Source organism: Zootoca vivipara, chromosome 13, assembly GCF_963506605.1.
Source record: "Zootoca vivipara chromosome 13, rZooViv1.1, whole genome shotgun sequence".
NCBI classification, from domain to species: domain Eukaryota; kingdom Metazoa; phylum Chordata; class Lepidosauria; order Squamata; family Lacertidae; genus Zootoca; species Zootoca vivipara.
In genome coordinates, this window is record NC_083288.1 from 51,668,476 (window position 1) to 51,683,296 (window position 14,821).

Sequence of the window (14,821 nt, forward strand, 5' to 3'; positions counted from 1 at the left end):
GTTTTTAATGCTTGATGCTGTACTGTTTTTAATATTCGGTTGGAAGCCGCCCAGAGTGGCTGGGGAAACCCAGTCAGATGGGCGGGGTATAAATAATAAATTATTATTATTATTATTATTATTATTATTATTATTATTATTATTATTATACTTGCAATGAGTTTTTTTTTATAGATAACCAGTGTCTGCCTTGCTCTGCTAGTTTTCTACTTGCAGGGAGTCTTTTTTCATATAAATTTTTATTATTTGCTCCTTCAACAATATTTCCAACCGTACAATGACATACATAAATCGTTCCACTCTGTGACTTCCCTCCCTCCCTTCAGTAGGTTTTCTGCTTTCAAGTCTTTGTCTCGCACTTTAACTCTTCATCTTCTAATGTCCACGTTGTAGGATTTATTGTATATTTGAATAATTATTGTAAATGTGAAGACACTAGCAGGACTGAAATTCAGGGAGTCTTTTTTTAGATAACCAGTGTCTCCCTTGCTCTGCTAGTTTTCTACTTGCAGGGAGTTTTTTTTTAGTTAACCCCCCTACACACACACACAGTAGAAGATGTGATCCTTCTCTTTCAGTCTAAAGCAGTGCAGCCCATTCTACACCCCAGATAAACCCTCGTGGATCTATTTGTGTGGCAGCACCTAGCCTCTGGAACTCCCTGCCTATTGATACCAGGAAGACGCCTTCGCTGGGCTCTTTTCGGGGCCTGCTAAAAAAAAAAATGTTTTTGTTCAGACAAGCCTGCACAGACATGTAGAACGCCGACGTACGTTTTAATCTGTTTTTACTTTGTTGCTGATTTTTGATTGTTTTTAGGATTTATTTATTTTTACAATCAAGCAGTGTATAAATTTTAAATAAGTAAAATAAAATGGTTCCACCGCCTCATTCTGACACCATCAGTACATGTGGCAATGGGTGCGTTTCTCTTTTTGCTGTGTCTTCTTTCCTCTGCTTCCATTTGTACATTTTTTTATGACAATAAAAACCACTCACAAATAGTTCTGCATTCGCGAGCCTCGGGTTCTGCGAGATCAGAAGTGTCAACTTCCGCTCTTAAAAACTAACTCCATTACATCCAAACTGCGGTTTCCTGGAAACACTGTGGTTTGTTAAAACGAACCACAATCAAATTGTGGGTTTGACATACTGGCTTGTTCCGAAGCCACAGTTTAGAGAAACCACAGTTCCGGAGAATTGGACGTAATGGGAAACGGAGGTCAGTTTAAAAGCGGAAGCTTCTCACATCCTCCTCAAGGCTGAGCAAGAGGAAGGAAAGAGAGCGGGAGCAAGGGGGGAAAGTTGCAGAAAGGTTTGGGACGCTTTTCATTTAAAGAAAAGACGGTTAAGAAGCGGCATGATAGAAGTCAAGTATGCATGGCCCAGAGAAAATTATTTCCTCCTGCTCTCGTGGCAGCAGGGCATCTAATAAAAATAATAATATTAAATTTATTACCGGTACTCTGAGCAGCTTCCAACAAGAACTTAAAGATGCATTAAATGAAGTTGAACATTGGAAGTTTCAGAAGAGATAAAAGAAAGCCTTTTTTCCTGCAGAGGAGTTAAACTACAGAACTCCCTGCCACAGGAGGCAGCCATGGTCACCGACTTGGATGCTTTAAAAGAGGACTGGGCAAATTCTCGGAGGGCTAAGGCTATCCAGTAGCTCATTTACGAGAGAACATGGTCTGCACAGCCTTGAAAAGAGGCTGGAGCCAAAACGGGTGGTGTGCAAGTGTGCGATTTTGTTAACAGCAGAGAATTTCACACCGTTTTAGCTCGTTTTTCTTTTCCTACATGGGATTAAAATACCCAGGGGGGAGTTGCAGTTTGGCGAAATAAAGGGTTGTGGTTGCAAAAAGAGAAGGGGGAGAGAGAGAAGATATTTGCAGCCTGCTTTTCAGCAAGACGTCCCGCTTCTCCTCTGACAATTTCACGAAAACTCCCTGCTTGGCCATAATGGTGAGAGAGATAAATAATAATAATAATAATAATAATAATAATAATAATAATAATAATTTATTATTTATACCCCGCCCATCTGGCCGGGTCTCCCCAGCCACTCTGGGCGGCTTCCAACAGAAGAATAAAACACAACAATCTATTAAACATTAAAAGCCTCCCTGAACAGGGCTGCCTTCAGATGTCTTCTAAAGGTCTGGTAGTTGTTTTCCTCTTTGACATCTGGTGGGAGGGCGTTCCACAGGGCAGGCGCCGCCACCGAGAAGGCCCTCTGCCTGGTTCCCTGCAACTTGGCTTCTCGTAGCGAGGGAACCGCCAGAAGGCCCTCGGTGCTGGACCTCAGTGTCTGGGCAGAACGATGGAGGTGGAGACGCTCCTTCAGGTATACTGGACCGAGGCCATTTAGGGCTTTAAATTCCCGCAGGGTCACCCGAAACACAACCGTCTCATTGTTTTGGGGGCAAAAGGTGATGGAAAACAGTAAGGCCACTGCTGAGGGAGGGCAAAAAAAGGAAAATGATTCTTAGCTTGTTTGGTCTGCTGACTTCACCTGGGCTTTAAACGGGCGCATCATTGCACCCTAAATCGGTAAAAATATCACGTAAAGTATTTATCGGTTAGCTTTGGGGGCCGGCCCCCTTTGCTCAAGGGGGGCAGAGCACTTCGCTTTGCAGGCAAACAGTTGCGGGTTCAAACCCCGACAGAATCTCCGTTTTAAAAGGAAACAAGGAAACAGCTGACTCTGCCAGGGACCCCAGAGAGATGCTGCCAGTCAGAGAGGGTAACACTGGCCCAGATGGGCAAAAATGGCACAAGGCGGGGTTTTTTTCCTGCGTTCCTCTCAATTAGGCAACATTTCTTACGAGAAGCTGTGGGTGTCTCCTGTTAACCAAATCGTCAAAGTACCTACAATTCTTTCACTCTCTCTCTCTACTGTAGTTCCTTTCTTGCCACCCCTGAACTATAATTCCCACGTCACCCTGGTGCAAAGCGGCGGTCCGAGTCTGCAGAAGGGGAGCCAGGTCTCGTTGGACTCCAATTCCCATCACCCCCCTGGCGATTGGGCCACGCTGGCTGGGGCTGATGGGAGTTGTAGTACGTCAACATCTGGTTGAGGGAAGCCATTCTCGGCTGCTGACCAAGAAAACGAGGGAGCAAAGCAACTTTTCTGTAAAATGGGCGCAAGAGATCTTGGGTCACCATCCGCTTTAATTCCATCAGTTTGGGAGTGACAAGAAATGTTTCCCCCCCCCCTCACAACTGGGGTTTGTGATGTCTTGTTTAAGAGAGACCCTGGTTGGGGGAAAAACAAACCCCAAATATATATTTTTTTAAGTTCGAAAAGGCAGGAAAACAATGGGAGCCAGAGAACGACACGAAACCCGTTCCTCTCTCACAATGAATTAAAAGTTGCCAAGTTCAGAAACTGAGAGGGAAATAACCCCCCCCCCCCGGGGTGGTCTTTTCTCCACCAAAAATAAACCACTTTATTGTGGAATTTGTGAGCAAGAAAGATTATGGGAAACAGGCCGAAGCTTGGTTTGGTTTGGTGGGGAAACCAGCCACCTCCCCACATACCCCCTCACACCCTCACAAATACAAGCACACACCCAAGCCCCAAATGAAATTCTTCCCTTTGCAATAAAAATTCTTATAAATCCCAGTAAATCAGCTGGCCCTGGCTGGATTGGCGGGGGGGCGGTATTGTTATTATTATTGTTTGTTTCCCTTCGGAAAAAAAGGAGAAAAAAAAGAGAGGGAAAAGTAAAGAAAGAAGGGAGCGAAAATTGTGATGATTTCAGAAAACAAGAAGGGGGGGTGCTTTCCCAATAAAAAGGGAAAAAGAGGGGAGGGGGGAAGGTTGCTTTCTTTTTCTTTGGCTTTTTCTCCCCAAAAGTTTATATATTATTTGTTCTGGGTTTTTTTTTAATCTATATATATATTTAAAAAGAAGAAGAAGTAAAAAACCAAAAAACCAAAACCAAAACCAAAAAAAAGGGGAAAATGTTTTGTTTTCGTTCGTTTTGTTTTGTTTTGTTTAAAAAAGCAAGATTTGTGAAACATGCAGGAAAAATACCTTCGTCTGGAGAGGGATTGTTAGTTGACACTTCCTCACGCTTTTTCGTGAGCGGACCTAAGAGCAAGAAAAAAGAAGAAAAAAGAAAAATGGGACAAGGGGGTAAAAAGAGAGAGAAAGATCAAGAAAAAAAGAGATCGTTTTTTTTGTCTGGTTCATCAAAAAGGGAAAAAAGCAATATTTCTTTTCTTTCTTTTTAGCAAAATACAAACAATTTTCGTTTTTTAAAGGTTGTTGGGTTTTTTCCGGGTTTGTTGTGTTGTGTGTGTTGCTGGGATATTTTTATTTTTCCTTTTTTCCCCACCGAAAAAAGCATATATATATATATATATAAATATATAATAGATTTATATATATGACACAGAATTATAGAGAAACCGGACGCTGTGAAATTAAAGGTTGGTTAGAGATGAACCAGGTTGGGGTGGGGGATGGGGTGGGGGTGGGGGGTTAGATCCTGCAATGGATAACAGAACCCATATGGACTACCTCGGAGGGAGGGATTCTTTGCTTACGGTTTCTGCATCTCAGGGGTTGGACTAGATGACATTTAGGGCTCCCATTCCAATTTTACCATTCAACCCCACTGGAGCAGTGGCCAGGGAGGGGGCAGACAAACTCACTCACTTAAGGGCTACACCGAATTCCTCTGTTCGCAACCCAGAGGGACTCGCTGGATCTTTCAATCGGCAACGAGCATCTTAAGAAACCTGTGCCTTTTTTTCTAAAGAAAATGTTTGGGGGTACTCTCCTCTTGACTCGAGAAAAATCAACATTTTATAGTTCGAATCGAGGAAAGTAAATACAGTAAATGGACAAAAGTACGAAGATTCACAAAATGTTTAGGGCTTTGCGTACCCCCAGGAAAAAAAAGCACTGGTTATTATATTGGGCATTTATATACTGCAAACCGCTCTTGGATATCAGATTCCTCTGCTCCCGAACAAATCGGCTCCCGAACAATCGAAACCCAGAAGTGAGAGTTCCGGTTTCCGAAGCCAAACGTCCGATTGGCTGCAGGAGTTTCCTGCAGCCAATCGGAAGCCGTGCTTTGGTTCCCGAATGTTTCGGAAGCCGGACGGACTCCCGGAACGGCTTCTGTTCGGCTTCCGAGGTACGACTGTATAGAACAGGCATCCCCAAACTTTGGCCCTCCAGATGTTTTGGACTACAATTCCCATAATCCCTGACCACTGGTCCTGTTAGCTAGGGATGATGGGAGTTGTAGGCCAAAACATCTGGAGGGCCGCAGTTTGGGGATGCCTGGTATAGAACTTTAATAAACGAATAGCAACAACACCTCCTCGTGTAACCGCTTGGAAAAGCTAAAAATGCTAGGAGCTTTTAAATAAAATAAAATAAAATAAAATAAAATAAAATAAATATGCTTCTATGAGACTTTTTCTCCCAAGGGTGCTGATTCCTATAGTCAGGATCAAGTCACTAACCCACTTCCTGGGTTTTTTGTTGTTGTTTTTGGCCTTGGTTCTTACGGCCTTTAACAGGTGTGTGACATCGTTTCCCAGTGATGCGGAGGGTCAGTTTGCCTGGCTGCTAAGCGGAAGGTTGGCAGTTCGAGCCCACCCACGGGCAGCTGTCGGCAGGAACCCTGCATTGCAGGGGGTTGGACTAGATGGCACCTTGGGGTCCCCCTTCCATCTTGACAATTCTATGAGACAGCAGGCATTCCACAGGTGCAGAACTGTGTGCAGAAGCTACACCTGTTGGACTCCTGCCTTCGTCCCAAGCATCCTTCCAGAAGATGTGGGTGGAATGAACCAGGAAGCAACTGGAGAGGGAGAAGGAAGGCAGAAAGCGACAGAAAGCGGAGCGAACCGGGAGCTCATTTTAATTGGTGTCCTAGAGAAAAGTTCATCTCTCCGAGGCGAAGCCAAGAGCCCAGCGGGACGCGGGAAAGAGGCGTCGAGACGGGACCCGCGGCTTCTGGGAGGCAGATGGGAGAGGGGGCGTGTGGCGCTGCCGCAAAGCTTCAGGACGTTGGAAGGGACCCGTGAGGTCATCCATCTCAACCCCCCTGCGGCAGGAGGAGAGGGTGTCGACAGACAGGCAGACAGCGCCGCCTGAATAGCGCAGAGCTGGAGGAGGAAGCACAGGAAGGGGGCAAAGGAAATGCCGATGGCCCGATCCTGTCCCTTCCTGGAGAAGGGGTCGGACTCTTAAGCCCGGCGGCCGGTGTCCGTGAAAGGGAGGAGAGAGGCGTTTGCCCGAAGGCAAGGGTTCTCCAGCTCCTGAGCAATGCAAGCAGGCCCCTCTGGATCTCTGGAACTCCCCGCTGCAGGAAGAACCCAGAGAGTTTGCCGGGAAGGCGGCAGAGTATCTGAGGAGGGGGAGTTGCAACCAAGAGCAGAGAATAGAGGGAGAGTTTTGGGGGACGGGGGAAGGAAAGGCAAAAGGCTTGGCGCCGTGCCTGGCTCAGCTCGGCCAGCCGAAATCTGGGGCAGCGCAGCGGCTGGGGCAACTTCCGAGAGTCTCCCTTTCCCGCCTGCTCCCTGACGTGATGGGGAACTGGGCATTTGCGGATTAAGACAGAAGGATTTTTCACGGGCTGGCGACTCGCCCCGGGGCAGCCGCCGACGCCGCTATATAAAGAGAGCAACGAGAGGGAGGGCAGAGCGGGAGAGCGAAAAACAGGGAGAGGAGGAGAGAGGGAGGGATGGACGGAGGGAGGGAGGGGGCTGTCCACAAGGGCCCTTTCACCCTCCTGACCTGCGCGGATCCTGCCTCTCTGCCGTGATGTCACCCCTCTTCTTCCGCCCGCCCCCAATTCAAAGCACGGCCTTCTCTCTCGACTCTCTCGGAAATTCCTGCGGCATGCCGTTTCGGAGGTTAACGGCCGTTCGTGCGGAGAACAACGACGAAAAAGGAAAGAGGAGCTTCCTGGTGTTTGGGCTGACCCAAAGGTGGGTGAATCCAGCCGCCCTGCGCTACTTATCAAAGGACCCAATCCAATAGAATTTAGCTGTGGTTGCAGGGGGTTGGACTAGATGGCCCTTGGGGGTCCCTTCCAGCATCTATGATTCAATATGAATGCAAGCGGCTTCCCACTGGATCAGACCCAAGGTGGGCCACCTCTGCCACGCTCCCATTGCTTTTTAACTATCCTGCTCCCCGGGAGTTATAGTTTGAAGTGAGCCCCGGACGTGCCTTATTATCCTGTCCTCACAAGCGAACAATTCCCAGGGTGCACTGGGACGGACACAGATATTAAATCGCCCTGAGCCTATAGCAGCCTTTGCCAACCTGGTGCCCTCCAGATGTTGGGGAAATTTTTATCTGCCATCAGGTCCATCCAACATGGTCAGGGATGATGGGAGTTGTAGTCTGACGCCTGGAGGGAACGAAAGATTGGGGAAGACGGCCGCGGAGGTGCCCCTGAGATTAAGTTTTGCCATAAATGACGGGTGAGTAGGTGAAGATTATTTTCCACTATTGGGGAGGGGTGGAATTGACCCTCAAAATTGAATTTAAACATCCATCCCGACAAACTTTATCTGCATTCCTGTATCTGTAAGCCATCTTGAGCCCCTGGGGAAAAGGTGGGATTTAAATTTAAATATATATATATATATATGTGAAAATTTGTCCAGAGGGGTTACTCTGAGGAGGTCCAGGCTTCCATACTCATTTCCTACAGCTGCCTGCAATAATAATAATAATAATAATAATAATAATAATAATAATAATAATAATAAATTATTTCTACCCCGCCCATCTGGCATTAAAAACTTCCCTAAACGGGGCGGGGGGGATGGGGACGGGAGCATCAAAAGATCGAGGCTGCAGGATCAGGCCAATGGCCCACCTAGGCTGCATTCATGCCAAATGTTAAAAGTGCTGCGATACCGCTTTAAACAGTCATGGCTTCCCCCAAAGGATTCTGGGAGCTGTAGTTTGTGAAGGGTGCTGAGAGTTGTGAGGAGACCCCCCCCCCCGCGCTATTCCCTTCAGAGAACTGCAATTCCCAGAGTTCCCTGGGAAGAGAGATTGGCTGTTAAGCCACTCTGGGAATGGCAGGGTCTCCTCACAACGCTCAGCAAACTACAGCTCCCAGAATCCCTTGGGAGAAGACATGCCAGTTTGCCCTCCAACGCCACTTCCCAGTGAACTCTGGGGATTTTTGCTCTGTGAGGGGCGAGAGGGGTGTCTCCTCACAATTCTCAGCACCCTCAGTCAAACTACAGTTCCCAGGATTCCTTTGGGGGAAGCCATGACTTTTAAAGTGTTCAATCAATAACATCAGGCATCCCCAAACTTCAGCCCTCCAGATGTTTTGGACTACAATTCCCATCTTCCCCGACCACTGGTCCTGTTAGCTAGGGATCATGGGAGTTGTAGTCCCAAAACATCTGGAGGGCCAAGTTTGCCTACGCCTGGTCTGGAGGGTGGTAATGCAAGAACGGGGCCTTTTCTGTAGTGGCTCCCCATTTGTGGGATGTTCTCCCCAGGGAAGCTCACCTGGCAGCTTCATTACATATATTTAGGCGCAGTTTGAAGATGCCTGAATGACATGAATGTGGCCCTAGGCCAATGTTTCCCAAACTTGGGTCTCCAGCTGTTTCTGGACTACAACTCCCATCCCCCGTAGCTAGCAAGACCAGTGGTCGGGGATGATGGGAATTGTAGTCCTGGAGAAGAGCCAAGTTTGGGAAACCGCATGGTGGGGCAGATTCAGTTCAGGGGCTTCCAGTTGCTGGCTCCTCTTTAAATGAAGCTACCCCAGTCCTGGCCTGGCATTAAATCCACCTGTACCTGCTGAGATTGGCCCCCCCTAAACACCAAAAAAAACAACCCCCAACCCTTAGATGGGACCTCTTACCTGTGGGCCTCTCTTGGACCCACTACAGACCCACCAAGTGTCCCTATTTTCCAAGGTTATCCCCATCTGTGACACCTTTCGGACCGAGACAGTTGGGCCTTTGTGTTTTCTATCCCGGACCCTCCAAGTGTCCCTATTTTCCAGGGACAGTCCCCGATTTACAGATTTGATTTGATCCTGGAATGTCCCGCTTTTCCTTAGGACGTCCCTATTTTCATTGGAGAAATCATAGAATCATAGAATCGTAGATTTGGAAGAGACCACAAGGGCCATCCAGTCCAACCCCCTGCCGAGCAGGAAACACCATCAAAGCATTCTTGACATATGCCTATCAAGCCTCCGCTTAAAGACCTCCAAAGAAGGAGACTCCGCCACACTCCTTGGTAGCAAATTCCACTGCCGAACAGCTCTTACTGTCAGGAAATGTTGGAGGGTCTGGAGCTATCTGACCCCTGAGCCGTCCGAAAGCAATCCTGTATAGGGAACAGTTGTTGTTTTTTAAAATAATAATAATAATAATAATAATAATAATAATGCTTTATTATGTTTTTATATATGTTGGAAGCTGCTCAGAGTGGCTGGGGCCACCCAGGAAGGGTATAAACAGGAAAATTAATCGTGACGGAATGGGACGTCCCTATTTGCACCGGAGAAATGTTGCCTCGGCCTCATCCGGGTGAGGACAGGTGAGGGCATCCTCGTGGAGGCTGGACCAGGGAGACGCGAGAGCCTTCGCTGCTCAGGTGGGGAGATGGGGGGGGGGAAGCAGTAGGCAGGAATCCCAAATGGGACCTGACATTTCTGTGCGACGCCCCAGGCGGCAGCTGGGGAAAATCATGTCACACGGAGGGGGAAAAGAGAGAGGAGATGTGGGGCACAGGGTGGGGGCGAGGGGCAGAGTGTGGGGAGGAAGGGGGCTGTAGGAACAGCGGGAGCAGGTGACCCGTGCAGGAGAAAAAATGCTCTGATGCCTTGTGTGTGTTTTTCCGCCTAGTGGTTTGGGATTTGCCCCCCCCCTCTTTAAATGCAATTCCCCCCCCCTTCCCCGGCCGTTGCCAAGGAAACTGGCTTAGCAATGCTGCAAAAAAAAGAAAGAAAAGAGGGACGGCTTGGTAGGAGATGGAAGGGGTGGCGGTAGGGGGGGAGAGAAGAGGGAGCTGGTTTCTCCTCCTCCTCCTCCTCTTTCCCACCATTCCCTGCTTTTTGCCGAAAAGCTAAACATTAGGAAGAACTTCCTGACAGTAAGAGCAGTTCGGCAGTGGAATTTGCTGCCAAGGAGTGTGGTGGAGTCTCCTTCTTTGGAGGTCTTTAAGCAGAGGCTTGACAGCCATATGTCAAGAATGCTTTGATGGTGTTTCCTGCTTGGCAGGGGGTTGGACTGGATGGCCCTTGTGGTCTCTTCCAACTCTATGATTCTATGATTCTAAGCTGCTTTTCCCTCCCTCGCCATTGACCGGCTAAGCCCCCCGACCCTGAAGTTAGTCTTCCAACAGAAAAACGAAATTTTCTATTAAACATTAAAAGCCTCCCTAAACAGGGCTGCCTTCAGATGTCTTCTAAAAATCTGGTAGCTGTTTTTCTCTTTGACATCTGATGGGAGGGCGTTCCACAGGGCGGGCGCCACCACCAAGAAGGCCCTCTGCCTGGTTCCCTGCAACTTGGCTTCTCGCAACGAGGGAACCGCCAGAAGGCCCTCAGAGCTGGACCTCAGTGTCCGAGCAGAACGATGGGGGTGGAGAATATCATGATGATGATGATGATGATGATAATAATAATAATAATTTTGTTATTTGCACTATCTGACAGGATTCTGCAATGCATCTGAGGTTCTTAAATAGGGTTGGATAGGAACCTGCCAGGCATTCTTTAGCTGAGATGCCTGCATTGCAGGGGGCTGGACTAGATGACTCATGGGGTCCCCGTCCAATGCTATGATTTGGAGCAGAAAACTAAGGTTCACAAGCTCCAGTCGAGCTTTTCCCAACCTGCCGCTGCCTCCCTGATAACTTCTGGACTACAACTCCCACCAGCCTCTGTGGCTGTGGTCCGAAAGATCTGGAAGGCGTCAGTTTGGGGGAGAACGAATCCTGCACTTATTCGACCCAGCTGTGGGATTTTCATACTCCCCAAAGGAGAGCAGCTGTGCATTCAAGGCAAGCCTGAGGGCGTGAGATGCATCAGGCAGAAGAGGCTGCTGCCGATGGCCGCTAGCCGGGATGGCTCTGCTTCTGAATCCCAGTTGCTGGAAACCAGAGGAGGGGAGAGTTGCTCTTGAACTCGGGACCCGCTTGTGAGTTTCCCACGAGACGCATCTGTTTGGCCACTGCGAGAAGACAGTGCTGGCCTAGGTGAGCCCTTGGCCTGGCCTTAAGGCTACTGGCACAGCTCGATCGGTGGAGCACAAGGCTCTTGATCGCAGGGTTGTGGGTCCCACTTTGCAGGGGGTTGGACTAGATGACCCTCATGGGTCCAACTCTTCCATTCTAGGATTCTTACGTTCTGCTTGTGTGCTTCCTCTGGGGGGGAAATGACCCGGCCACTTCAAGAACAGGATGCATTTGGGCATTATTATTATTATTATTATTATTATTATTATTATTAGCCTTTTAAACATTTGTTTCTGGACATTTGGCTCAGTGGCATCCTCTTCGGGCTCTTGGAAGGGTGTCCTTGCGAGCCATGAGGATTTCCCAGCTCCCTCCCGCCATTTCTGGGCTTGAATTGAATCACTTATTTATTTTGTGCGCACAGATGGGGAGTTGCCTGTAATTGCCGCTGTTATAATAATAGCACAGTATACCTTTTCCATTCCCCCCCCCCCCAATTTTCATTTTCCCTTCTACATTATAATCAGTCAATCAATGCCCACCAGACTCATAGAACCAGAGAGTCGGAAGGGACCCTGAAGGTCATCTAGTCCAACCCCCTGCAATGCAGGGATGTGCCGCCGACCCTGATGGGGGGGATCAAACCCGCAACCTTGGTGTCACCAGCACCACGCTTTAACCAACCGAATTGGTTCAACTAAACCAGGCACAGGCAAACCCGGCCCTCCAGATGTTTTGGGACTACAACTCCCATGATCCCTAGCTAACAGGACCAATGGTCAGGGATGATGGCGATTGTAGTCCCCAAACAGCTGGAGGGCCGAGTTTGCCTATGCCTGAACTAAAAAGGTAAAGGACCTGACCGTTAGGTCCAGTCGCGAACGACTCTGGGGTTGCGGCGCTCATCTCGCGTTATTGGCCGAGGGAGCCGAAGGCGTACAGCTTCCAGGTCATGTGGCCAGCATGACAAAGCCGCTTCTGGCAAACCAGAGCAGCACATGGAAACGCCGTTTACCTTCCCGCCGGAGCGGTACCCATTTATCTACTTGCACTTTGGGGCGTGCTTTCGAACTGCTAGGTTGGCAGGAGCTGGGGCAGAGCAACGGGAGCTCACCCGGGGATTCGAACCGTCAACCTTCCAATCGGCAAACCCTAGGCTCAGTGGTTTAGACCACAGCGCCACCTGCGTCCCATATGCCTGAACTAAACTGTTCTTTAAAGAATTATAATAATAATAAAGGATGCTGTGCACTCTGCACATGCCCAGAGGTGCTGCTCAAACTACAGTGGTGCCTCGCTAGACGAATTTAATTTGTTCCGCGGGTCTTTTCTTATAACGAAAAATTCGTCTAGCGAATCCCATAGGAATGCATTGATTTTTTAATGTATTTTTTTTGCCCATAGGAACGCATTAATTGAATTTCAATGCGATTTGCTAGATGAATTTTTCATAAAACGAATTCGTCTAGCGAGGCAACCTCCGCTAGAAAAAACCTTTCGTTAAGCAGAAATTTCGTTAAGCAGGGCATTCGTTAAGCGAGGCACCACTGTATTTCTCCAGCAGCTGGGAACCTAGCGATTTGAGGGGTTTCGGCTTACCAGCACAGGGGAGGCTGTTAGAGCTAAAGACGAGGACGGTTATTATTATTTTTTTAAAGAAACGGCTCTCTTAGGGATTGCGGTGTTAAGTGGGGAGGGAGGTTCCCTGATCCCTTGACCTACCGCGCTGGAGAGGGGAGTGGGGAGAGGTGCGAGACAACTGGGGGGAGGGTTGGGGGGGCTCGTCCGTGTCCACTCGCCCTCCCCCCTTTGCACCCTTACCGTCTTCCATGGGGACGTAGATGTTGAGGTATAGGCAGTCTTCACTCTGGTTCTGCACGTAGCCTGCCACAATCTCCAGATTCTCGCTGAACCACACCGGGAGCATGATGCCCGGCAGCATTCCGTGGACGTTCTGGGGGCAGACGGGAGCGAAGGCCGTGGCGTTCCGCACCTCGGACCAGGAGGCGGGCGCCTCGGGGGGCTGGAAGCGTCTCTCTCCCACGGGCGGCGTGGCGTACGGGATGCCCAGGTACTGCACCACGGGTCCGAGGATCTCGTTGTTGAGGTCCTTCTTGATCCCGCGCAGCTTCCCGTAGTTGGTGGGGACCACCGGGTACTTGTCTTCGGGCTTCTGGCCCGAGAGGGGCAAGGAGCGCAGCGCCAGGCCCAGGAGCCAGAAGAGGAGGGCCGAGCCCGTGCGGAGATTCAGCACCCGCAGGACGAGCCTCGAGGGCGGGAGGAACATGGCGGACGCGGCGGTGGGGTGGCGGGCGGGGCGGGGTTGGGGAGAGAAAGGAGCGTCCTCACGCGAGGAGCGGGCGAAGAGGAGGGAAGAGGAAAGGGGCGCGGGGGGTGAGACGGAGCGTCCGCAGGGGCAGCAGCAGAAGAGGAGGAGGAAGAGGAGGAGGAAACTACCAGGAGAGCGGCCCAAGAGGAGAGGATTAGGAAGCCCAGAGGTCTTAGCGAGAATCGCAGGAGGGTTTTCCGGCAGAGGAAAGGCGTCTGTTGCGTTCCATCGTGGCCCGGGAGAGCAGGAAGCGTCCAGCCAGACTTGAGAAGCGCACCTAGAGGTCAAGAGATGGGGGGGGAGGGAGGGGGGAGAATCGAAGGGAGGGGTGCATAAGAGACAAAAAGGGAGAAATGGAAAGGAAACAGGCAGGATGGGTGGATAGAAAGAGAGAAAGAAAGAAAGGGGTTTTAAGAAAGAAGCCATCCTGCATTCATCAACCCCTCAATTAGTTTTCTTCGCCTAAAATCGACACACCATAGATTTAAAGCATAGTTTCCCCCTTTAAAAAAGAAAAGGATTCTGGGAACTGTAGTTTTTGCGGGTGCTGGGAATTATAGTTCCGGAAGGGGCGAACTACAGTTCCCAGAATTCTTGGAGGGTGGGGGATGTGCTTTAAATGTACAGTACACACAGCTCCCACCCGCCAAACCCCTTTACCTTCCCCTAAGTGCTCCCCCCTCACTTCCAAAATCCATAGCTGCCAAGTTTTCCCTTTTCTCGCGAGGAAGCCTATTCAGCATAAGGGAAAATCCCTTTAAAAAAGGGATAACTTGGCAGCTATGCCAAAATCTTTTTTTTTTTTGCTTGGCAGCTGATCTGCATATTGACATTATGTAGATTATGTATGATTACATAACAATGAATTATGCAATTCACACTTCCTGTGAAGAGGAAGTTGAGGACAAAAAGGGAGATTGGGGATTTGGGGGGGGGGGGAAGAGGCGCACCCTGGCTCACCCCAGGCATTTCAGTTCCCTTAAGGAAAAACAGGTCCATTTGGACAAAATATCTCCTCTTCCTCCTTGCACAACTATTCTATGAACCACACTTCCATCTTTCACCTTCCGTCGGGAGTGACAGACCACGAAACCAAATGCAACATGAGAACATAAGCAGCCCATCTAGTCCGGCGCCCTGTTCTCACAGTGGCCAACCAAACGCCCATTCTGGGAAACCCGCAAGCAGGATTCGAACACAAGAGCCGCTATCCCGCTCCTGAGGTTCCCTGCAACTGGGATTCAGAACTCTTTACTGCCTCCAACCACGGAGACAGAACACAGCAG

General features: G+C 49.3%; 1 protein-coding gene across 1 annotated transcript in view; it reads right to left on the bottom strand.

The window, feature by feature from the left end:
- The window catches only part of NLGN2 (neuroligin 2), a 41,873-nt gene extending 28,376 nt beyond the window's left edge, over positions 1-13,497 (bottom strand). The window contains exons 1-2 of the mRNA XM_035135415.2: positions 13,028-13,497; positions 4,043-4,099 (exon numbers count right to left, since the gene is read on the bottom strand). Coding sequence (XP_034991306.2) covers positions 4,043-4,099; positions 13,028-13,493 — 523 coding nt within the window. The 5' untranslated portion in view covers positions 13,494-13,497. The remainder of the gene's footprint in view (positions 1-4,042; positions 4,100-13,027) is intronic.
- Between the last annotated feature and the right edge of the window lie 1,324 nt (positions 13,498-14,821).